Consider the following 26,284-nt stretch of genomic DNA (forward strand, 5'->3'; position numbering starts at 1 on the left):
GCGGAAGACAGATTGGGTATGCCTGAGTGTCTGTGTGTTATTCCTGATATGTGACAATTTTTGTCCACCTCATGGACTCCTGCTAATCTTCAGCTGGGCCTTCAGGGTTTTATGTGTGTCTCAGACTTGGAATCCTATGGGATGTGTTAAATCAATAAATTCTCTCACTCTCACTGTGTGCTGTGTTTTTATATACATATAAACCGTTGTGATTTGTAGACATTTATTACAGTAAACCCTGTTCTTTTAAGTCATCCGTTTAAAGCTCCCAGGTATAGATGCAATATTTATATGTGCATTCTAAGAACCTGCACAGTCGCTGAGAATTTCCAGACACTAAATGCACTTATTCCTTTTCCTGTTAGTTACAGCTATAACAACATTCGCCCACAGTCCAGTGAATATGACATATTCACCTGACATTAAAACAGTCCATTACTACTACTGTAGTTTATCTTCCAAAGCCAATCAGTGTGGCTACATATATATATATATTTATATATATATTACAAAAAAGAAAAACACTAAACAGGCTACATCCACCTCACAAGGCTGGTGCGAAAAAACTGTAGTGGTACCCGTTTTGAAATGTAGAAAAAAAAATTCTGCACTATTTCAAAAAAAGCAGAAAGAAATCGCACTCGACATTTCCACTCCTCAAAAATAAAGTTTTATTTGCAAAAATATATGTTATCCATAAGGAAGCAAACTGACTCAAAGGCAACGCGTTTCAACACCAAAGTGTCTTCATCATGGCCAAATTGAAAAAACCTGGGCACATTTCAAACCATGTTTAAATACCCCTGACAGTGAACAGAGAAGAAATACTTTAGAAAAGGGAAAAAAGTGTTTGAAGTTCACATAATCACATTAAAAAATTCAAGACGAATACTATAAACAATTTAAACAAATTGGAGAGTAAATAAAAATGCAATTGCCAATATTTTAAATCAAATCATTCTAAATGTGGTAGATGTAAAGCATGTAAAAATAGTAGAAATGTTAAGACTTTCAAGACAACTTGTGGAGAGGTCAGAACCATTTCCAAAGTTATTTCATGTGATTACTGTATTTATGTAATCAAAGATGTCATCAGTGCTATAATTTGTGGGGTAATTAACAGTGCATGGCGAGGGCACGAGTTATAGTTAGTTGAGATAACTCCAACTATAACTGGCGTATTTCTAAGGTTTTGTACGCTTAAAATGTGAGCCTAATTTCTATGTTTTAAAAAAAATTCTATTTCCTAACTATAATGTCCCTGTAACCTTTGTTTTTTTTAGTGAATTTCTATGTTTTTTTTTAACGTATAGTAATTTTCATTACTATATGTTAATCCGACCACCGCGGCACACGGTGCATGGCCTTTGGCCAGGCCCTGTGGCCAACCCCCTATATCCACCTAACCTTACACAGTGCATAACCTTCACCCATGTGCAGCGGAGGTTGCCCGCAAGACCTGGCCTGCAGCCAGACCCTGCAGCCAACTTCCCTAACCACCCAACCCCATGCTGCGCATTGCCCTTTGGCATCTGGGCCGGGAGTTATCCGTGGCCTCTCTGGATGTGAGAATAGGTGTGAGAGGGCGTATCTAGGGGTGAGAGTGGTTCTCAGATTGTCTGTCTGGGTGTGAGAGTGCATACATCAGTGTTTTAGTGGGTGCATCAGTCTGTGTGCGGCTCTCTGAGTGGGTGAATAAAGGTGTCAGTGGGTCTGTGAGTGGGTGTAAGACAGTCTGAGTGGGTGTGTAACTGAGTGTGTCTGTGAGTGAGTGTGTGAGGGTCTGACTGGTGCTGTGAGTGGGTGCATAAGGGTCTGAGTGGGTCTGTGAGTGGGTGCGTGAGTGTCTGAGTGGGTCTGTGAGTGGGTGCGTAAGTGTCTGAGTGGGTGTGTGCGTACGAGAAAGTGACTGAAAGAGAGACAGCAAGAGAGAAAAAAGGGAGGGAGAGAGTTTTTTTAGGGCTTGATGTCTGATATACTTACAATTACATATTTGTGTACAATATAAAATCAAAAATATATTTATTATTTTAAAAAAAGAATAATATTTTTTTTTTAAAGAGTCCAGCTGGACTCAAACCCCTAATGCTCAGTGTGAAGGTCTGCTACCTTCACACTGAGCTATGGGTTTTTCTTTTTTGTTCTTTTTCTTAGATGTTTACGGGCTATCTGGGACCGTGAGGGAGTCCTCAAGGGCACCCCCGCGGTCCCTGTATACTTATTTATTTATTTTTATTTTTTCTTTTCAAAATGAAATGTCCTTTACTGGCGTCCTTATATATTTATTTATTCATTTTTTAAATGTTTTTACATTTAAATAAAATGCCCTTTACGGGCAACTTGACACCGCAGAGGAAGTTTTAAGGTTTCCCCTCAAGTGCCATTACTTCAGCTACCACGGAGCTGCTTTGACAACATCTCCATGTTTTGTGAAGCATTTCATCTCTGTCCCCTGCATGCGTGCAGGGCACAGAGATGAAAGCTCTGCTGTTTGACAGCAGGACCTGCTTTACAGCTCTGCTGTCAAACAGCGGAATGTTTGCTGTGGCTTGGCTTGGCACACCTGGGACATATCAGGAGCCTGCCCTGGGGGGTGGTGGTCCTCAGGGCATCAGTGGCTCCACGAGGGGGGTCACGTGGCCCCCCTCTAACAAGAACGGTCTCTGGGTGGCAGTCCCCATGGCTTGAGCCATAGGGCCCTCCCTTTCTTTTTTTTAAAGATTTGCCCTGGGGGTGGTGGGCCGGGGCAATGGGGGGGGGGTATGCAGCCTCCTGCTCCAAATACAGCGTTGCCGCAGGTGGTGGTGGTCCCCGGGGCAGTGGGGGGCCAAGCCCCCCCACATTAATTAAATGGATAGCCTCGGGGAGGTGGTGGTCCTCAGAGCTGTGGGTGAAGCCATCTGGCCTCCCCCACTTACTATAGGACATTTGTGCCCTGGGGGGGTAGTAGTCCTCAGGGGGCTGGGGCTGCGGGCCCCTTGCTCTTATTTGCACAATTGCCCCAGGGAGGTGGTGGTCCCCGAGGCTTATTAAAGCCGAACAGGGAGGGTCCTTTGCGCCCCCTCCTCTATGATGCCCCCAGGACCTTGCCCACAAAGGTCACATAAAAAACAGCCCTGGAGACCGCATTAAAAAAAAAAAAAAAAGGTTTGAAAAGTCCACAGCTCTTGATGTCAAATCTAAAGATGGCTGCCAACATTTCATTACTGAAGTGTTGCCAGATAATCAGATATCAGCATGGGGACAGTTTGATCCACGGAGGATCCGCTTCCCTATATCTATATTTTTTTGCCTTGAATTTCTCGAAAACTACTGAATGTATTTACACCAAATCACAAGAAGTGTGATTTACATAACAGAATCTAGCTTTGTGACAAATTTGGTGTAATTCCGTTCAGTGATTCGGGTTGTAGGCATGTCTAAAGGTCCTATGGAAAAATGAATGGGGAAAACGTTTTTTAGGACCCCCTCTTTTTCTCGGCCCCCGCTTGACAAATCACCCCTAAACTTTCAAGACAGAAGCTCAACTTATCAAAGTATAAGTTTTGATAATTTCATGAAGATTCGTCAATCGGCGCCAAAGTTATAGGCAAAAGAAAGAAACTAGGTCCTAACTATAACTACCTAGTGGTGACCACCACTAGATTATATATATATATATATATATATATATATATATTATATCCAAGCAATTCTGGGTCCGAGGCATATATGGCCGCACCTTTCCCTTTAATCATATATTAATTTCGGGTCTCTTTCTATGGGCGAGTTGTGCACTCATAAGTGAACTAATAAAAATAATTATGACCAAAGAAGACTTGGCTGATGGAATAATATATACACATAATATTTCCCAAGGATGTAAAGATACTTAAGGAGGTTTTCCCTTGTCGACACTTTGGATTAAGTTTGTACTGAGTCTTGGTCCATTATATAGATGTATAGATATATATATATATATGCAAAAAAGAGAAGAGAATTCTAAGAAGTTCCCAAGTAAGGAGCACCCTGTAACACCAGCGACACTCTAGATTTGCTCACCTCAAATGTCTGTTTCTCTAGCAAAGTTTTTAAGCATAGGATCAGCACAGTGCTATCTACACCGAGCTAGATAGGAACAAAGTCTTTTGCCATTTATACAGCAAATTCTTTAAGCATAAGATTGACACAGTATCATCCTCACTGAGCTGTAAAATGACAAAAGCCATTCATCACTCCAGGCTCAGTATTACAGCTTTAGACTGGTAAAATACCATCCAAGCTGACCTGGAATGAGTAACAGCAACCCCTGACACATGTTTCGCTCTCATTAGAGCTCTTTAGAGGGGTTTAGCTTTGTCCAGACACAAGGGAGCACCCAGTATAAGGCAAAACAAATTCCTTCAGGGTTAAAGTGATGCATAAATTATGCAAAAAAGAAAAGAGAACTCTGGGTAGTTTTCAAGTTTAAGTGGAGAGCAGCTCCAGTAAGGAGCACCCTGCAATACCAGCAACACTCTAGATTTGCTCACCTCAAATGTGTGTTTATCTAGCAAAGTTTTTAAGCATAGAATCAGCACAGTGCTATCTATGCCGAGATAGATTGGGACAAAGTTATTTGCCTTTTGAAAGGGATTTGTTTTGATATATATATATATATATATATATATATATATATATATACACACACACACATACATACAGACACACACATATATAAACATATATATATATATATATATATATATATATATATATATATATATATATATATATATATATATATATATATATATATATACATATATATATACAGATAGATAGACAGACACCATCAACATAGAGGACTTGACTAACTTTTAATTGCCAACACTATTGGCACATTCAGATAAAAAGGTGTGTGCCCCTGTCAGCCTCAGGCAAGAGTCAGTGGGTATGTCAATGAAGGGGAAAACATCTTTCCCCTCGAAAGTTTAAAAATAAATCCTGGTATTGTCGAGAGACAGCACTTTAGAACAATTGCTGCATTTACAGCAGCCTGTAGCTGTTCCGTGTCTCCTCGTCACCATAGCAACATTGAAAAGATGCTGAGAGACCTCCAGATAAAAGGATGCAGCTCCTAAATAGAAGGGAAGCTTGTACTCTGTGGAGACACTCATGGCTGCTTCCGCTCAACAGAAAGCAAAATAGTAAAAGGGCTGCCAACTTCACTTTCCCGACCAGCCTGGCAGCAGAATGCCAAGCCAGAGGAATCTAAGCATGGCCACCTTAGCTAAGGAAACCACAAGCATAGGCACACAATGAAAGTTTGGCACTGCAAATCTTCCTCACTAGGTCAAGCAGTGATAGAGTGCAGGGCAGTCCGTCTCCTTGCTACAAAAGTACCAGAACATTTTGAGTCCTGCCTTGCAAAATAAATTTGTATGCTGTAGCAGCTCGCATAGTCTCTGTAAAGAGGATAAACCTTGTTGCCAACACAACTCTTGATTAATTCCTGCCAAGGCCTCCCAGAGCCTAGGCCTAGTGGCCTTGATTATGGGCTCTGGGAGGTATTTGCATGTAAATTTTCCAAATGTAGAAAATGGATTGAACAATCTTTTAAGGTAGTCTGTAGCTGCTACAAATGTTTTACATTTTATTGCATCAATGTGCATCCTGGTGCACCAATCGCCAATAAATGTCAGTCACAAAATCCATGTGGTAGAAACCACAGACTTTTTGTGAAACACTCCATAAATCCATGTGGAGGAATGCAAATGGTTAAAATAAATGTACCATTTGTTCTTTCATTTATTTGAGGTAATCCTACTCACTACCAACGGTGATTGGTTCAATCTAACTTAAACAGCGCCAGAACTTTTCATCTTCTACTCCTTGAACCACCAAGATTTAAAAAGCACAAACCCTTCTCCCATTCCTTCTCACGAAACTCTTCCAGAGCTTGGAACTCTATCCCACCAAACAGCTGCAAAAATCTTTCTCCAAATGTCTTCAAGGAGAACCTAAAACTCTTTCTATGTGGTAGATATCTACCATACTAACTTTTGAAGTTCCCTGACGTGCTACTCAAATGTGTGATTCCCACTTTCTTTATACACGCTGTTAGAAATGGGGTCTTTGGTTGGCAGTCAGGTTACCCCCTGTCCAAGCAAGTACCCTCACTCTAGCCTGGGAAAAGGAGAAACACACTTGGTTATGGTTAACCCCCGCTCACCCCTTGGTAGCTTGGGACGGGCAGAAAGGCTTAACCCAGAACCAATGTGTAAATTATTTGTACCACCACACACAGTAATCCAGTGAAGACACTACAAAATGACTCACTAACAGGTTAGAAAAATAGCCAATATTTATCTGAACGAAACAAGACAAAAACGACAAAAATCCGCAAGCAAAGTTATGAATTTTTTAAAGATTAAACTTCAATCTAGCGCTTAGAAACACAAATGCTTCGATTTGGCGACATCACGGCGTTGTGATGAAGCCGTTCCCAACAATCTGACACCAATGGCACTGATCACGGAGTCACACGGATCCCCAGGTGCAGTACCTTGTGAAAATGAGGAAACAAACCCATGCACGGAGTCGGTGATCACGTCGTCGCTGGATCCGAGGTGGCGTTGTTTCCGGTGCTGCGGAGCGAAGGAGCAGAGGTGTTCACGAAGAGGTGTCAGGGCCTCGCTGTGGAGCGGTGGAGGTGAGGTGGCGCCAGTGCAAAGCATTGGACCCTTGCATTTCCGGTGGAGTCGATATCTGGCGGTCACGACATGGTGCAGTGATTTCCACGGAGTCGCAGACTTCGGCGAGACTGCAGTGGCGGCAGGCCTACGGGGTCGGCGCTCTCCAGCGAGGACTACAGCTTCGGTTGCAGGCGGTGTCACAGGATTCGGCAGCGGCCTCAGTCCAGAGTTGTCCGAAGTCGGTTTCCTTGGATCTTCCACCTTCTCCCTACTCCAGAGACACTTAGGGGGTCATTCTGACCCCCGCCGGCGGGGGATGCCGCCGGCCTGGCGGGAACCGCCAGAAGACCGTAACGCGGTCAAAAGACCGCGGCGGTCATTCTGAGTCTCCCGCTGGGCTGGCGGGCGACCGCCAGAAGGCCGCCCGCCCGCCCAGCGGGAAACCCCCTTCCACGAGGATGCCGGCTCCGAATGGAGCCGGCGGAGTGGAAGGGGTGCGACGGGTGCAGTTGCACCCGTCGCAATTTTCAGTGTCTGCCACGCAGACACTGAAAATCTGTGTGGGGCCCTGTTAGGGGGCCCCTGCAGTGCCCATGCCAGTGGCATGGGCACTGCAGGGGCCCCCAGGGGCCCCACGACACCCGTTCCCGCCAGCCAGGTTCTGGCAGTGAAAACCGCCAGAACCAGGCTGGCGGGAAGGGGGTCGGAATCCCCATGGCGGCGCTGTTTGCAGCGCCGCCGTGGAGGATTCCCTGGGGCAGCGGGAAGCCGGAGGGAAACCGCCGGCTTCCCTTTTCGGACCGCGGCTTTACCGCTGCGGTCAGAATGCCCCCGGAAGCACCGCCAGCCTGTTGGCGGTGCTTCCGCGGTCGTTGGCCCTGGCGGTCCATGACCGCCAGGGTCAGAATGACCCCCCTTAGTGAATAAAACATCCACTGAAGGCCTCCTTTGCCATCACATTGCAGCACAATTTCCATCCCGGTATCCTTACATGCAGATCTAGAAGGCTGTCAAACAGGGCTGGCTTTAGCGATGGTGGTGTCCCCCAATAACCACCTCCGCCATGGATGCCCTCACTACCACCCTTTAACAGAACCACTCAAGTCACTCTAACCGCTCTCTCTCAGATGCATTTAATTAGTTTTATAGCATCACTCATACCAGGGAAGGGTGTTAGCACACAGAGACAACCAATCCTACATGTGTAAATCAGTGTATAGGAAATGTTATGTAAGACAGGGGACTACAAGGCGTAGGAGTCACATCATCCATAGTGGTAGGCAGTGAAGTTTAAGAGTGATTTGTCTGGAGAAGCACACCCTCAGAATTTAAAATGTGACACCGTGGTTGTGGGTTATTTTTAATAATAAGAATTGATTTCTACCCAAATGCCTTTTTGAAGCCTTAGGATAATGAAAGACTGGGAAAACATTATAATGCTCTGATCTATACCTTGCTGTTTGCATGCAGCTCTTTGATGACAGTTAATAGCTTACTGTTCTATATTTGGAATTTAACTTGTAAACTGCAAGTAACAAAAGGATCTCTGATAAGAGCAATAACACTCTAATCTTTTTACATTTTATGCACTTTGTGATCCTCATAGTGCACGTTCTTTGCAGCAAATATAGTAACCTCCTGTTTTACCTTAACATAAGTCAAAACTTCCCCTAAACCGAACTCCGATCTCTCTCTGGAAAGAACGTTAATCAGTTATCTTGAGATGTTTATTGTTGGCTGAAAATAGTTGGAGGCAAGGGACGCCGGCAGCAGGTGCCCTTAAAATCATAATACATTTGCAAACAGGCGCCCTCACCAGAAGTTAGCATCTGGTGCGGTGGCACCAGTCTCACCACCCTAGAGCCGGCCCTGCTGTCAAATTGAAGAATCGTAATGGGGCAGTGTATGTTCTTTTGGTGGTATTTGGTTGTGTATGATTAGGTGAGGATTTTTTCAATGTCTAGTTTCGTGAATTAGTGTGAAAGGAGAATGAATCTGATCTCAGCAAATCATGTGTGGTGTTTTATGTGTGGGTTGGTGTGCCAAATGACTTTTTTCATTTTTTTTCTTTTGGGTGAGGGTCGTACGTTTGTGGCTGTGCTCGACGATCTTTTCTTCCATCTGTCACAAAGCAGCTGTGTGTTTTCTGATACAATGTTGTTCTCAAGATGTTGTTTACAACTTTTCATTTCTTGCTAGTTTTACCTCCGAGTTTCTGCGGTGCATGCAAAGAATAAAGTCTACCTGTATCACAAATCCCAGACCCCCTTTACCCTCGAGGGTCCCACAAGAACCCTGAGAACTGGTCCTCGATGCCACTTCAAAAGAACACAGTGTGGAGCGCAGCTTTAGGGATCTTGGCTCTCAAATGTGGAATGTTCTCCTGTTCATGCTTTGTCACATTTCTGACTACTCTGTGATCCAAAAGGTCTTTAAAACTTAATTATTCTGTTAGTCAATGCATGGTTTGTTCTAGTGGTAGTGTGTGGCTTTGTGTTATGTGTGTGTTATGCTCATGCCATAATGCCAGTTACTGCAACAGCCTATGCTATGCAAATAAGTAAATAAAATGATGTCACTTCCTGCTACAGCCCTTTCTATGCTTATGGGGCTCCCTGCTTATGTTTTCTAGAATATGTGCTAGGATGTAGGACTAAAAACATTTAGCTATTGATAATCATTGCACTTGTCGGGTGCATGTGGCACAAACCGGGACAACAGGCTATGTCCCATTTTGCGAATCAAATAGCACCCCAATTTAAGGTGTTAGTATCTGATCAAAGATTTGCAGTTGCAGTTGCAAAGAGTTGATGCATTCTACTGCAACTCCAAAAATAAGAGAAGAGCACGCCTTTCATTCCCCACGCCTGTTTTTGTGATTTGTCATGGGTCCCAAAATCCTATTTAAACATCAGAAATAGTTTTGTGACTTGGAAATGTTTTCTTTGCATTGCAAAATGTGTTTCGCAACCACAAACCCTGTATTTTTGTGAATCACAGACTTTACATTTGCAAAACATCTTTGTGTGTGAGACCCTAATGGCATATATGGATTTTCCATTGAACGAGCATCCAAAAAACCTGCAGGTCAGATGACTAGCCCTACACAATGGGCTCCTACACTTTGCTCCCTGTGGTTATCATGAATAGCTGCATGCAGGTGTGAAGTGTTCCACGATGTCTACCATTTAAAAACGAGCCATTTTGTGAAGAATATTCTGCCTCACTTGTTTCTGCAACAAAACCTGTGTCTGAGAGAGGCTACAAAAACAAATAATGCCAAAGATAATTAGTCTGGCCTGTAGTTGAAATCGCTTTTTCATTGATTGTTGACTTTGTGTTTAAGGATTGCTGCATGGCGTCTGTGGGCGAGTGAATGCATGGATAGATGGATGAGTGTGTATATGGATAAAATGATGAGTGCATGGACGAATGGGACTTGTTTTAAATCTTTAGCATGTGGGAACGGCTTGACATTAACAAGTAGGATACAAGTGGACCTCTTTGTCTTTATCCATGACATATATTTGTTAGCCATCCAGCCAAAGCTTTAGATGCATGATAATGGTAGTAAATGAATGCCAGGGACGGCCACCATGATGGCAGAGACAGAATAATGCCAGAAGATGGCACTATTATCCCAAGGAAATCTTGATCAGCAATGGGACATGAGTGGTCCCCATGATGCCAAGTTCAGGAACATATGCTGAGGATTATTACTATTATGCCAAGGTTGGCCTTAGCCAGAAGCAGATTAAACATCTAATTAATAACTACTGTATGCCAAAAGTGAAAAACCTTACACCAGAGGTGGGTAGTAATATGTTGAGACACCATCTTTACATTGATACCTGCATTCTTCTAAAAAATACCATCAGCATTCTGTGAAAGGTAAATACCATCATTAAACGGATGTCAACACTAAAACAAGATTTACAGCAATTAAGGTAAGGCCAGCATTTCTTAGAGGTGGGCACCATTATGTTATGGATACCTGTGCCATGGCAAGAAATACCACAATTATGCCAAGAACTGTCATCATGATAAGAGAGAAGAGCACTATGTCAAAGGTGGAGACCATCATGTCATGGCTGTCTGCTCTGTGCCAATAATTATCACCTTCAGGCTAGGGCCAACAGTATGCAAGGACACATGCGAGCACTCTAGGGCTATAACTATGTGTTCCCCCCAAAACAAAATGATAATTGTAATTGAGTCTAAACTCCTCACCCGGAAAGGAACCGTGTACCCACATGCATTACCCCAGTGTGTTACATATTGATTCTGTCATTTGTCATCCATTCTGCCCCTGCAATTTTACTGGAGGGTTCTCTTTCTAGTACCCTACCTCACGAGCCCCGGTCACATCCTGAACCTTTCTACCAAAACAAAAACTACAATGAACCCCAGTGAAACCCATAGCACATGTGACACCATTTAGCCAGTTTTATTTCTAACCAACATCATTTTTGCAGTCTGGGACTTCTAGCATGCAAAGTTTTTCTGGTGAAAAAGGCAGAAGGCACTCAGGGTGCCATAAAGGTTTAGGAACACTTGGTAGCTGGACAGTTACATGTCTTTAATTTACACTATGCAGCACTATGACGGAAATGAAATTGAACATTTTTTTGGATTTAGACTAGTTTCTAGGGGAATACTTCTGAACATGTGAGTTTTTTCCACGCACATTTAACAGATTTGTTTTCTAATTACTGGAGTCTACGAATTGAGGAATGTGTTTAATCCTTATATTAGAACAATTATATCAATACGGTATCCAACCCTCCCTTTCTCAGAAAGACCTTTATTCATTTGAGAACACAGGGTCAAAACGATAACATCACAGAAAGCCAGACTGTGGAGTAGTAAAACTTCCTGCTCTCTGTAAAATGCGGTGTGCATTTTAATGCTGCTTTTCCTTTTCTTATGATCATAACTGATTGCACTCTTCAACTTCTCTAGAGTTCGAAAACTGTGTTTTCTTTACATTTGTCACTTTGTCACAATTTCTCAAAACCTTATAAACAGAATTATAACAAGCGTCCAAGTCTTTGAAATGTATTGATTTGCCAGCACCACTTTGCGGGACCATTGTAACATCCCTGGTCTGTATATTGAAGCCATATTAAGAGGTCTATTGATTTAGTTACATATTATAGCATTCCTTAATCAAATTCTGACTAAATGGTTTTACAAGGAGCACTGCTTCTCGTGTCTATGTTCCATTATGGAACACAAGATGGCCATGTTTCCTAAAGGCCTTGCAAAATTGAGATTCAGTGGCCCCAGTCAATATGTGCATCATTGACCCTAGGGATCAGAAACCAGTGGTCACACAAGGTACATTTATTAGTAGTTCTTTTTTAATTTTTATTTATTAGTGTTTTACGGATCTGGTAGCAGAGAATAACTAGTACATACAGAAGCAAAAAAGTCAAAACAAAAGAATGTGTCACATCATAAGTAAGGGTACATCCTATGCATACCGCACACACTGCATCTCATAGTTTTGGAGGGTTTAAGTTACATGGTTGGGGGAAAGCAAGGCCTGCCATCAGAGTAGTGTCCAGACAAACTAGGCATGCCATGCCTTGGGGTATTGTCCCGGCACATGTACAGGAGTATAGAGTGGGAAAAGTGGATATGACGTCTATGGCCTATATGGCACCAAAAGCGGCAGGTGTGGCTGATCATGACAATGCAAATGAGCATGGAAAAGTCAGTAAGGTTCGAAGCGAGATGTTTATTCCCAGTTGCCTGTGGTCTGCACGTCATCTGCATCATGTCCCTATGGAGCAGGTAGGTATGTGGTGGATACCATATATCTCTAGGTCGGGATCATGGAGGTAGTAGTTCAGCATACGTGGTCAATTGGTCTTTGCAATAAGGGAAGTCTGACAGCCATTCCTAGAAGTTAGGTGCACTTCCCGTCCCCATCTGCATACTATTCTGTGTTTTGCTAGGAGAAGGCCTGGTGCCACAAACTTTCTGTAACATGCCTCAACTTCTTCATTGTGTCCTAGAAGGGTTATGAGGGGGGTAAGTGTCAGGTGCTGGCCCACCACTTCAGTGAGTGCAGTGGAAATCTCCCCCTAATTACATTTATTAGTAGTTCCTAGCAAGCCATGTAAGGGTTCCAGGCACTACATGCATCAATGGTCTAAAACAACAGAAACATCAGTGATCACAAACAGTGCATAGTCAATTTGCTCTTCAGTGTTTTCAGACAGTACATGTATCAGTGATCCTAAGTAGTAAATACATTAATACTCGTGGTCCGTACATGCACCAGTTGCCACAAGCAGCAAATACACTTATTTTCACAAGCAAAACATGCATTATTGGTACCAGGTAGTGCAGGCATCCACTGGAATGAGGGCTGAGCAGCACAGTCGCTCAGCTTTGTGTCAGCCACCCAGCTTTGTGTCAGCCACCCAGACTAAGATCAGTTGCAAGGGGGCATGAGAACAACAGGTCTATTGTGTTGCTCACTGGTGCACTGCCACCTGTCAGCTGGTGCTCTGCTACATGAGGTTTGCCTTCGTTGACACATATAAGGCACTGGCACAGACTAATTCACAGTGGCCTTAATGGCATTTGGCTGGTGTGTGCTAACTGTTACTCCTAGCAGTTCAGGACGGTGCGTCTGGAGTGAATGAGAACACATGGACACCATCACAAGTAAACTGAACCAATGGAGCAGAACTGCACATTAACACATACTCTAAAGATCACGCAAACAATTTGCAGCGCTGGAGCTTTCTGCTTTCCTGCCTGCAAAGGTGAGATTAGTGAAGCACTGAGACGAGAGTGTGTCAAGACCTGCTGGCACCAAAATGAAGAAAATAATGTATCTTTTCTACTGCTGCAAATATAGTGGAAGCATGACAGGGATTGCAATGTGTCGTACGGATGAGCTGCAGGCAAGCCTGACACCTCGGTTGAGTTGAAAGCTCGTCAGTTTCAAAACGCACCTCTCCGACTGAGCACTCTTGGGAGTGAAATGGCCGAACCATCAGCAATTCTCAATAGGCCATGAACGATACTTTCAACACCCGATTATTGTTGCATGAGCTGATCGAAAGCGGATCAACACTTGCCACAACCTATCATGTAAGTGACATCCGATTACCATTCTCTTCGTATGTTGTGTGTTGATGGTCTCTCGGGCACGACTTAAGAAAAAGGAGGGAGGTTAAAGAAGAGAAATAAATGTTGCATGGGACAAAGCAAGAACAGCAATAGGGACAGAGGAAGAGAAACAGAAAAGCAGAGCAAAGAAGACAGAGTTAGACTACAAGTCGAACATATAATAGTAAGGAAAATAACGAGCGAGCGAAACCAGCAAAAAAAAAGATACAAGAGATATAGATATGAAACGAAAGACAGCAGACACATTGGAAAGGAGTTTGGAAATGGGCAGAAAAAGAGAGAAATGGAATATCATTAAAACAGCTACTAAATAAACAAGATCTGTTTTTTGCAAGTAAAAATGTGATTGGGGTACAATATTAGAAATTGTGTCTAATTGGACCTAATGCATAGTTCCATGTATATTTTCAGATCACTAGTTTTAATAGCTCTGCAACAGCTGAGTATGTAAGATACAGACTGCAGAGATCCATGTGTGGCCTGCGGGACAACCACTGTAATAGTAGTGTGAGCTCTGTTGGTAAATATAACTACTACAGACATGGTTGTGTGTCCTGGGTGTCACATACTCAATTTGTCGAAGAGAAGGAGCACTGGTTTCATTCAGCTTTTGCAAATATTTGTGTGCAGTGTTTTCATCAAAGCTTTCAATCACAGTTAGAGGTAGACCAGTGGGTTAATGCACCTACCTGAGCACTTACTTATAAAGCACAAAAAAGATACTCTAAGGCTTTATGGCACTAAAAGAATCACAGTGACACACAACAATTTGGCATCATTCTATTCAACAAAAGAAAAAGGGACTACGCTCTTTTCTAAATGAGATCACATTTTCCTTTTGTTGAAGGTAATTATGCTGGTTATTCCACAACAATGGAGTTGCAACATAGGTCACTCTACTCCCAGATCCAGCATTAGATGCATGCAGAGCACTTAATTGGGATAACGTCTCTGATCTCAGTAACCTTTTACAGGTATATTTTGGGGTATGTCTGTGTATGATAGGTCATTGAAATAAAAGGCTTTCTAACAGATGCAATGGGCCTTAAACGTCATACTTCTGTTGACCCGAAGCCAGTGAAGGGACTGCTGTACGTTGGAGACCATATCAAAATCTGAATTCTCTGACAATTTTAACCAATGGTTGAATATATATTGAATAGGATTGGTGACTGGGCAAACACCTGCTACACTCTGCATAAAGATGGAAATGTTTTTGAATTATGCAAAGGTAACCTGTCAGTGAACCTCCTATTTTCAAGAAAAGCTTTGAGCCATTCAAGAAATGTTCCATTTATATCCACTTCCTCAAACCACAGATCAAGTAGAGTGATCTACAAATCAATGCAGCAGAAAGATCAAACAGAATGAGGCATGGGAGTAAACTTTGTGTTAGCTGTATATCATGGGATATAATCCTTTAGAGACGTTTTCCTCCAACAAATGCACTGCCAGTGAGAAATCAACAGCAGAGTTTTAGGGATAAAATGCAACATTCCCCCCAAAACAAATTGAATCACATTCTCCTACAACTCATCCATGTAATCCCAAAGACTATCTCAAATTCTGCCCTCGCCAAGCCACACCTCTGCTTAATATGCTGCCCATGCTGGGCACTCGTTTTCAATCTTTCCCGTAACACATGGGTCTTTTGCACTAAGTTGCCCACAAACTCACAAACTCTTCATCAGTTATGCCTGCAGCAGGAGGGTTTCAGCTGAAGTCCTCTACCTGTATTCAGTTACCTGTAGTGGATGCCCCTGCTAGCTGACCTTTTGCCCAGGGAATCACTTAGCTATTTCTCTGCTTGTGTTTCCAGTCACTGCCTTCATGCCTCATGCACTGCACCAAATAGAAACCCACTGGGTCCTTCTGATCTGAAAACCAACACCACGGACCAGTCAGGCACAGTATTCTGGCCTTGCTAAATATGACAGTGATGAGACCTCTGTAGGCATATGCAATGGAGGGTTCCAGAAAGTGACCTGGTGGTGAGATGGGTGTTTGCGCCTTCCTCTGAACCCTGGAGGAACTTTGATACTATAGAAGAGGCCTCAGTAGCTTGTACAGCTCCTTCTTTCATATGTTGTATGCCAGTGAACATTTTGCACTGGTGAGAGAACAGTTTGGTGTTCTCTTATTTCCAAGGGCAAATAACCCCATTCAATTAAGGAATCAATTCGCTATTACATCATCCCCTTATTTCAGGCTTAAGTTCAATGGCAAAGAAGCTGTTCCATCATACACTTTTAGTGTGTAGTGAACTATAAATTTACGCAGAAAACAACCAGCTGCTGCATAACATATGCCCTTAAATGATGCATGTTAGACCTGGCATTCATGTGTGGTTTCCCCTGTCTTGTTGCCTCTGCTTCCTGTGTTATTGCCTGCTGGTTTTGGTACTCTGGGCACTTTACCACTGCTGCCGATTGCTAAAGTGCAAGCACTCTCTGTGTAAACTATGGGGGTCATTAAGACTGCGGAGGCAATTCTGGCTTTCCCGCTGGGCCGGCGGGCGCCCGCCAAGGGAGCGCCCGCCGGCCCAGCGGGAAAGGCCCTGCAACCCAGAAGCCGGCTCCGAATGGAGCCGGCGGTGTTGCAGGGGTGCGACGGGTGCAGTTGCACCCATCGTGATTTTCACTGTCTGCTAAGCAGACAGTGAAAATCATGCTGGGGCCCTGTTAGGGGGCCCTGCACTGCCCATGCCAGTGACATGGGCAGTGCAGGGGCCCCCAGGGGCCCCACGACACCCGTTCCCGCCATCCTGTTCCTGGCGGTAAAAACCGCCAGGAACAGGATGTCGGGAAGGGGGTCGGAATCTCAAGCAGCGCCGCCATGGAGATTCAGCCCAGACAGGGGAAATCCGGCGGGAAACCGCCGGATCCCCTTTTCTGACCGCGGCTTTACTGCCGCGGTCAGAATGGGCAGGGAAGCACCGCCAGCCTGTTGGCGGTGCTTCCATCATTTTAGCCCTGGCGGTCGCGGACCGCCAGGGTTAGAATGACCCCCTATATGTTGAATTGGCTTTTCCATGATTGGCATATCTGATTTACTAGTAAATCCCTAGTGAAGTGCACTAGAGGTGCCCAGAGCCTGTAAATCAAATGCTACTAATGGGCCTGCAGCACGGATTGCGCTACCTGCATGAGTAGCCCTGTAAACATGGCTCAGACCTGCCATTGCAGTATCTGTGTGCAGTTTTTAACTGTCAATATAACCTGGCAAGTGTACCCACTTGCCAGGCCCAAAACATTCTTTTTTATACATGTAAGGCACCCCTAGGTAGCCCAATGGGCAGGGTGTAGTGTATGTTAAAGGTAGGACATGTTCGGGTGTGTTTTACATGTCCTGACAGTGAAATACTGCCAAATTCGGTTTTCACTGGTGCAAGGCCTATCTTGCTCATAGGTTAACATGGGGAACACCTTTAAATATCTTTTAAGTGCAGTTTGCCATTGGGAGCAAATAGGGATTTGGAGTTTGGGGTCTCTGTAATCACAAAAATAAAAATACATCTTTTGATAAAGTTGATTTTTAGATTGTTAGTTTGAAAATGCCACCTTTAGAAAGTGGGCATTTTCTTGCTTAACCATTCTGTGCCTCTGCCTGCTTGTGCATTCCATGTCTGTGTCAGACCGACAGTTGGACTGTTGTGAATTCCCCCTTAACAGTGACACAAAGGGAGCTGGGGTGTAGCCTGCATATCCTGATGAGTCTCCTGGGGCTAGAGAGGGGAGGGAGGATCTGACACTTACACCTGAAAGGGCTGTGCCTGTCCTCATGCAATACAGTCTCTGTGTCTGGGGCCAGGCCTGGGCAAGACAGGACCGTCTGAACAACAGACTCTTTCCTTTGAAGTTTGCATACTTCAAAGGCAGAAATGGGTATAAGCAGTGGACCCAAAACCCCAGATTTTTAGATTACTTCTGGAATCAAGATAAACCTCTGTGTAGGAGGAGAGCTAAAGAGCTGGAGGAGAAGTTCTGCCCTTTTGCCTGTTAGTGTGCTTTGCTGGGTTGGCCTGCAGTTGCTGCTTCTGCCTTTGAGAGGACAAAAACTTGACTTTGCTGTGTTTTCCTGCTTGCAAAGTGTCTCCAAGGGCTTGGACTGAGCATGCCCCCTTCTGTGAAGTCTGAAGGCCATAAAGACTTCCTCTGCCAGCAGCTGGACTCTCTTGCTGATATCCTACCCTGCCAAGTGGTGCCTAATCCAGTCCCAGGGCCCTTGAAAAGGAAAGCTAGTGAAACCAAGACCAAAATTCAAGCACAGGAGCCAGGCAATCAAAAAAACGATGCAGCACCTGCTTCGCAGCTGAAGAATCTACGCACCACCTACATCGTCGCTGGGAAATCGACACAACACATGTGTGCAGCTGCCACCCCACAGCGCGGTTCTCCAACACCGTGCACCAGAATTTCCCATGCATCGTCGCTGGGGATCGAAAATCATCGTAAACCTGCGCTGACCTGTCGGTGCCTGTCCAGATATTGACACATCACTCTTCTGCGGGATAGAAAAACAATGCATCGCCTACCCGACCGGAGAAGAAATGACGCACGGCCTCACTTGTGAGTAAGGGATCGGCACATCACTGACTTTTCCAACGCACGCCCGCCTGTGCAGCTTTATTTTTTCCCCAAAACAGGCACTTTTTGTTAAAACAACACATCCATTGATTTCTATGAATGAAGACTTAAAAATTGATAACTTTGCTTGTGTATGTTGGATTTTTGTCATTTTGGTCTTGTTTGATTTAGATAAATATTGGCTATTTTTCTAAACTGGTGTGTTTTGACTTTATTACTGCGTTTGTTGGTACAAATACTTTACACATTGCCTTTGAGATAAGCCTGACTGCTTGTGCCAAGCTACCAATGGGATGAGCAGGGGATGTCTTATGAGTGTAACTCCCTTACCATGACTAGAGTGAAGGTCCTTGCTTGGACAGAGTGCAAACTGACTGCCAACAATAGATCCCATTTCTAACAATACACCATTAAAAGCTGCCCAGAAAGTGGCCACCCACCAGATGACCAAACTTGTATTGGGACTGGCAGGACCCCCTCTGCCTTAGAATAAGCTTGAGAGACCATAAAGCAGAACCAGTGATTAAGAGTAACCATCAAAGGGTGGTGCCCATGATATCCTGCGAGAAAAATGTAAAACAAATAATCCACTTTTCCAAAAGAGGCTGTATGACCCAAATAAAAAGAAAGACGTTAGTGCACATCTAAAGAGAAAAGGACGGTCTTTCTCTTCTAAAGAGCGATGGAAGGAAAAAAATGGGAAAAATTGGAAACCCAAATCCCCCTGAACCCACTGGACGGTAGATGGGACCTTAAAAAAAAAAAAGAACGGATCTAGCCTTAGGAATACGTTGCCCTATAAAAGAAAAAACACTAAAAAGGCAAATGTAAGAAGAGTACATGATTCTGTAAAAACAAGTTCCTGAACAAACGGCTGTTTGGAACAAAACTTTGGCTGAAAAAAATTAAGTTCAACCCTCGATAAATGTTCAAAGGGTTAATGATGAAGCTTTTGCAACACTAGCTGAAGGTCTCATGGTGGAACAGGATAACACATATGAAGGTAGTTAAGAAAACAAAAATTCTAAGCAAACACAAAGCTAGCCGAGAGATTTGGATAATATCTGAACCCCCTACAATGTCTAAATAAACACCTATTGACTTCATGGTTTAGTTGCTGCTAACTCTAGATAGAAACATTCATATGCAAATCCAAAACTTTAGTCTGCACCCAAGAAGTTACTAAAAATCCTGCTGAACACCACTTTTGAGAATGTTGTCAATGCCACACATTGACTTTAAGGGTATTAGGTGAAGGTCTTGGACAGTTGAAGGTGATGTCAAAGACACCAAGCAGAATTGGTAGGAGAATTGAAGGAGCAATGAATATCAGGGGCAATATGACCAGCAAGAAACCACTATCAGTACTTCTGGAAGATAATCCAGATTTTTTCTTAGAATTTTGTAAATTAATGGGAAAGGTGGAAAGGCATATAGAAGTCCACTGAGCCATGGAAGAGGCAAGGCATCAGACCCCATGATGCCTTGAATGCAACCGGAGAGCAGAAATTGTGGAGTAACATATTTTTTCTCTGAAACACAAAATAATCAGCTAGTGATGACTAAATCAGACAGAAATCTTGTGGAACAGATTACTGTTACTGTGGATGAAAACACCTGGATCCAATGATGCAAAAGCCCATTTTCTCTAAATAGAAAATAGACAGTTGTCATGAGAAAACAGATCGGTTTTTGCCTAGGATCAGATTTCCTGCCTTATGGATAACCGTTTGGGAACATAGGTGTCCCTGGCAGTTTATGGAAGCCTTCATCACTTTGAAATCTGTTATTATTACTTATACTGCCTAACCCTTTAGGGGAGGAGTAAGATATGATAGAGCTTGATGAACTGCTGCCATTTCATTCCAATTGGAGGATTTTCTCTGACCACATAGGCCTTGCACTTTGACATCCGCCATGGTTATTTACACCCCACGCTATCTGCATCTATTAATCCAGCCAAGAAAGGATAGGGGATCTAAAATAAGAACTTGGTTCAGATTGTTTTTATTTAAGTGACACTGAAGATTTTGTCTGATCTCATGTATCACTGGAATTATGATCTTGAGATTCACAGACTTAAGAGACCACCTACAAAGAAGGGGCTAGACCAGAGGAAGGGTACCACCATCCAACAATTTGCCATATCGCCCTGCATCCTTAGCCACTTCTGGATTGAAGCTTGCAACTGAGCCAGTAACAGTATAAATCTTTATTCGGTTAAAATATAACCGTAAAGTTACACAAAATTCATAAAATATTAAAAACATCTAGGAATGTGCTTACATTAAGATAGCAGATAAGACATGATAAAACATCCAGTAGTCATGGCTTCAAATCTAAATAGTTTTATATGATTAAAATCATAAGGTTATCAGGATCATAAACCAAACAGATTTTAAAAATAACATGATAAATATTTAAATCCCCAATATTTCAAGTTTGCTATCTATATTACAAGCCAAACGTAAAAAAAAAATGCAAATGTAATCCCCCCCAACAGGACAGCCCTATAACCACAGGCCTCTTGCAACTTAATTACAGAGCTTAAAAAATTAGCGACACATACACAAGTGTGAATATGCCTGCTCATCATCAGGTGTAACATCACGGGTATCACTTGTGTAAAATTAAAAATTTTTAAAAGAGGTAATGAAAAAGGTTTCTTGGTAGAGAGAATTGGGGTCAAGAGTTTGAGCTGACAAATTATCACAGATACCAGACCCAGTGTGCCCGGAGTAGACCAGCCCTTAGAGAAACGAATAAGATGAACAAAAATGTTAAACCTAAATCTGGTTAACAGCTGCCAGTGATAAACCCTGGCTACCCATGTGAGGTAACATTCTGTGGAGGGTACTGTTGTTATCATACAGTGGGCACTGTAGCAGGTTTCAACAATTCAGTATATTTCCCAGAAGCCTCAGCACAGGTGTTAAAAGTGTTTTGTAACCATTCATAGTCTGCTTGAACAATTTTCATCAGCTCAGGGTGACCCAGACTAGTGACCTGCAACTTAACAGAGCCAAACCAAGGTATTGCTTTCACATTCTAAGGATAAACAATCCCTGGTGATCAAACGGCTCAGATATGGCTTACTCTTGCACCACAGTGAAATCCACTGTAGCAAGGGCCTTAAGTCAATGATGTCTGTAATATATGTAAGACCCAGCTCTTCACGAACAGCATAGCTGGCAGTCCTCTGTAGAACCCCCAATAAACGCCATGCAAACCTATTCTTCTCAGCCTGAGCAAATGGCATTCCCTAACCCCCCAAATATCACTTCCTTAAGTTGTGGCTGACACACATTTGGCATGATAGTTGTGAAGAAGGGGTGCTATTGGTTTCCTAACCAACTTAGCAGCAAAATCCAATGTCGCCCCCACATACGACCTAACATTAATCTTTTGGACATAAGAGGAGGACCCTTGGTATTCTTGTAATCAAACTAGATACCCAAATATTTAAAAATGGGTACCTGATTGATTTTACTCCTGTTGCAGTAAAAGGTAATTGACCATAACATAAGATTTTGTCTGATTTATGGAGAGATCCAAATGATCCATTAAGTCAGAAAAGGTGTTGAGGAGCAGTTGCATCCCTACCACTTCCATAGATATAAGGACATTGTCATTTGAATAAAGGAGAACTGGGATCACCTGGCCTATTTGGGGGAATTCAGATTTCAGCTCAGTTAGTACCTTCTTAAGACAATTAAAATAGATGGTGAACAAAAAAGACACCAGGATGCAACCCTGCATGATACCATGAGTTATTATAAAGGATCTTGAGCAGCTGCCTTCATTGCCAAACCTGACAGTTGCAGCCATGTTCTTGTGCAAGTCCCCTAAAAAAGACACCAATGCCATATCGACCCCAACTCTTAACATCAAGGCCCTTAACTTAGTACAATTTACATGGTAAAACATGGAGGTCAAATCCATGAAATTTAGAAATAATCAATTAATCAATAAATGAATCAGGGTTCTTATAGAGCGTGGCTAATCTCCTGCTAGGGTCTCAAGACACTGCTGGGGGGACTATCTGTAGTTCAATCGACGAGCTGGAAGGCCGGTTCAGTCAAAGAGCCAGGTCTTGAGGTCCTTCTTGAATTGAGGCAGTGAGGGAGATTGCCTGAGATGGAAAGGAAGTACCAGTACTGGCCACAGTACATTTCTGAATTAGAAGGTATAATTTCAGAGATTGATTGATAGTACTGAGGCCAGGCCTCAACCTGTACTACAGCTCAGAAATAATGCTGTTCTTCTTAGCCCACAAGGAGAGCCTTTCCAAAAACACCTGCCCTCCCCCCACCCCCCAGAACCTTGACAGTGGTATCATTCAGGGAAATGGGCCCATAGCATTTAAGGTCCCAATGATCATCCGTTTTAAACTTGGGGACAATAATAGATTGTGCCCATGAGCTAGGCGGGCCATGTATCACTGGAGTATTTAAAATCATAGTTAACAACGGAGCCCAAATTAGAGGATTGGTCCTAAAGAGATTGGTAGGTATACCATCGGGACCTGGGACCAGCCAATCTCAAAATGGCCCCTGTTACCTCAACAATAAAAAACTGAAGATTCAGCTTTTTTCAAATAGGCAAAGACGGGGACGCTAGAGCAGGCTCCAATGAATAAATGTGTGAGAAATGGTCAAACATTTGTCTTCACCAATAACAGAGATCAAGGATGGACCACCCCCTGCACCCTCCTAGGGACTCTTTCCTCTTTTAATAGCCATCTAACACTGTCTAATTAGAGAGTTCACCTCTACTACGTCCCTCAGAGTGTGGCTAAGGGCTTTCTTTATGGGCTTGGGAACACGTTCTATCAAACCAGTGTTCACCCTTATTATCACTCTGGGCTCTACTTGATACTATGAGAATGACCCTTATATCTGCACAGAAAGCAGTGAACTCCCTCAAAACGTCTTTGGAGTCAGAATCCAAGCTTAGGCAGCATTCCAGCTCATGACTGCTCAGATGACACAATGACCAAGAAATTCAGCTGGGATTATTTTGGACCATTTTAACCACCTGCCTTGATCCCTCAGAGGGAGATGAGCGGGGGCCAATAGTGAATGTTTCAATGATGACCATCTTAAAGACAAAGTTACAAGATTATGGTCACACCAGCTAGAATATAATACCATATACTAGCCTAAGGAATAAAACAGAGAAAAGGAAACCAAACATAATTCATAATTGTTGCATCCCCCTACCCACATAAGTAGAGAACTCCAAGGTGGTAGGTATACGCATGTTCAGTTATTGTACTAACAAATTGGCCTGTTCACCTTGAGGTGAATGCTCAAAATGGACATTGGAAAAGTTCTCCATAAAAACCTCCTGAGAAAATGGGCAAGCCTGTTTACTGCTATGAAGATTAAAATCACCTATGATGACTATTGGTGTGAACAAGCTAGAGCTTGGACCATATTCCAAGGACTTTGTCTTCCAGTTGTTGATGGCCATACCCACTGAGGTAATAATAGCTGAACTGGGCAACTAGCCATTTGAATCATAAATGTTGAACACCAGCAGATTTGATTTGTTGGGAAAGGTGAGCAGAAATGCTCCTAAATTAGGGAGAGCTAGTGATCAATTCAATTATGCAGCGGTTCAGGGATAAAGATATTAAAGTACACACCCCTCCCGTGGCATGGCCTTAGGATGAAAGACTGGCTGGGCAAAAGAAATGTGCAAAACCATTCAAGAAGGTTGTGGACCTACTTGGCCATGTTTCTTGAAAGGCCAAAATACCATATTGCTTGATGAAGCCTAGCCAACTTTGGTCATTTAATGTCTCTTCCAGTTCCACTATATTCCAAGACAAGAAAATAAGCTGCTTAACACCTTAAGGCAGTGGTCTTCACACTTTCTAATGCCGCGCCCCCCCAGTTGAAAAATAAAAATCATTGGGCCCCCCCTCAGAATTTTTCAAAATTATTTTAGAAAGATGGCAGTGTTTAAATATGTCTAAACCTATTTAAACATCACAGTTAAGTACTGTTACCTTTTTAAAATTGCAATAACATGCTTCTGCTTAAAACAAAGGCATGTTATCTCTATAATATTTCTTTTGGCCAGAGTTTGGCGCCCCCCCTGGGATCATTTGAGGCCCCTCAAGGGGGGCCCGCCCCCCAGTTTGAAGACCTCTGCCTTAAGGTAACAAAGTGCAATACCCTCACACTGGCTGTACTAAAGCTTATGAGACAGCTAAAGTGGAACTCAGACATGTTTTATAACAAAACTTTATAAAATAGCTTACCTTCAGTATACGAGGATAAGTGACGTTTACCATATAACAGTAGAAAAAGCAGGAAGTGGTTAGCGTGATCCCTTCTTTTCGGTTTGAGTACATGGGAGGAGCCTATGTTAGGGATCAGGAAAGGTTTCAAGCTTTTATGGTGCTTCCCTTTCTTACTTGGATAAGTGAGTCATGCCTGTGAAAGCAGGGAAACCTCATTCAGTTTGGTCTGGGGAGTGGAAGACAAATGAAGAGGTAAGGTGTATTATTTTCTAACATCACTCCGGTACCACACCTGGTTTTGGGTCTGCAAAGGTAATGTTTTGTCATCTATATTTTTTATGGTTGTGCTTTTGCATGGTTTACTATTCTGTATTGTTTGCTCAGTGTAACAAGGGATTAACTTGTTTCCCAGGACTTGGGGAAGGCAGACTTTAAATATACCACACATTCAGAATTTTCAGTAAGTGACGTCTTTGGTAAGGATAGATGCTGTACTACATCAAGCTCTTCACAATGCAGGTATTGGAGCTGGAGTAGGGATGTAGGAATCCGTAGGGTGGTTGAACTAGATAGATTGCCTACCCTTGGTTAATGGCAGGACATGTTTCTGCTGCCTTGACTGTTTGCTTGGATAACGTTAATATGTAGTAGATGCTTTCCCTAAGCGCACCTCGTAGGTTTGGAGTGACTTTATGGCGGAACAATGAGGTGAAAATCCTGCAGTCTTATCTGGGATGTGTACATGAGCAGGCACAACTTTCTCCATTTTTTAAATTATACAATTTATGTCCTCTATTCCCAGTGTCATAAAACGAGTCATCTGATCCTAACAACATTTTCAGGACTTTGTGTGCCCTTTTACAATTTGTAGTGTCTGAAAGAAAGGGTCAACTCACGGCTACAATTTCAACATAATAAAATGGCTTGGATATAGTTTTGGGATCTGTTACTTGATGGTGCTTTTAGAATGATGCCTGTAACGTCTTCTCTTTTCAGGGAATATTCCCGGCCAGCTATATACACCTGAAGAAGGCGATTGTCAGCAACAGGGGGTAAGTTTCATGGTTGGTCATTAAAGGTGGATAAAGGTATTTTCCTATACCATGAGAGTTGATTAATCAGTGTTTACTGATAATGGTATTGTCATTGGCATTGTCACTGATATTATTTTTATTGTTGTTTTCACATTCGAAGCACACTGTATTGCTCCTTGTTTGTGAAGGGATGAACAAAAGCTTACAATACACTGGAGAGTTATATCTGTCTGAAATAGCCACGTAGTGTCATGCCTTATTGACATCATGTTTCAGGACATCATTAGACAACATATAGTGAAAATTACTTCCATTCAACCAACGGGACTGAAAACACGAGAAAAATGATTTGCAACCAAAATTCTCAGGCTTGACATAAGGGATCCAGTTGACCATGTGCCAGGAGGCAACTCTGTATCAGACCAGCTCACTCCTATTGATCATCTCAACTAGTTGGTGATTGATTATTTTCCATATGTGACAATATATGGCCCAGAGTACTACCTGTTGACAAATGTTTCACAGACAGAGCACTTCTAACATAAACAAGATAAGGTAAAGGAATCCTACAGATCTATGTTGCTAATTGTGATTCCAATGTAG

The 26,284-nt window shown here is 42.9% G+C and overlaps 1 protein-coding gene across 1 annotated transcript in view; it reads left to right on the forward strand.

Annotated features, from left to right (window-relative positions):
• DOCK3 (dedicator of cytokinesis 3) overlaps positions 1-26,284 on the forward strand; it is a 1,331,886-nt gene that overhangs the window by 490,620 nt on the left and 814,982 nt on the right. The window contains exon 4 of the mRNA XM_069206772.1: positions 25,644-25,699. Coding sequence (XP_069062873.1) covers positions 25,644-25,699 — 56 coding nt within the window. The remainder of the gene's footprint in view (positions 1-25,643; positions 25,700-26,284) is intronic.

The sequence above is a fragment of the Pleurodeles waltl genome, chromosome 9, assembly GCF_031143425.1.
Source record: "Pleurodeles waltl isolate 20211129_DDA chromosome 9, aPleWal1.hap1.20221129, whole genome shotgun sequence".
In the NCBI taxonomy this organism is placed as follows: Eukaryota; Metazoa; Chordata; class Amphibia; order Caudata; family Salamandridae; genus Pleurodeles; species Pleurodeles waltl.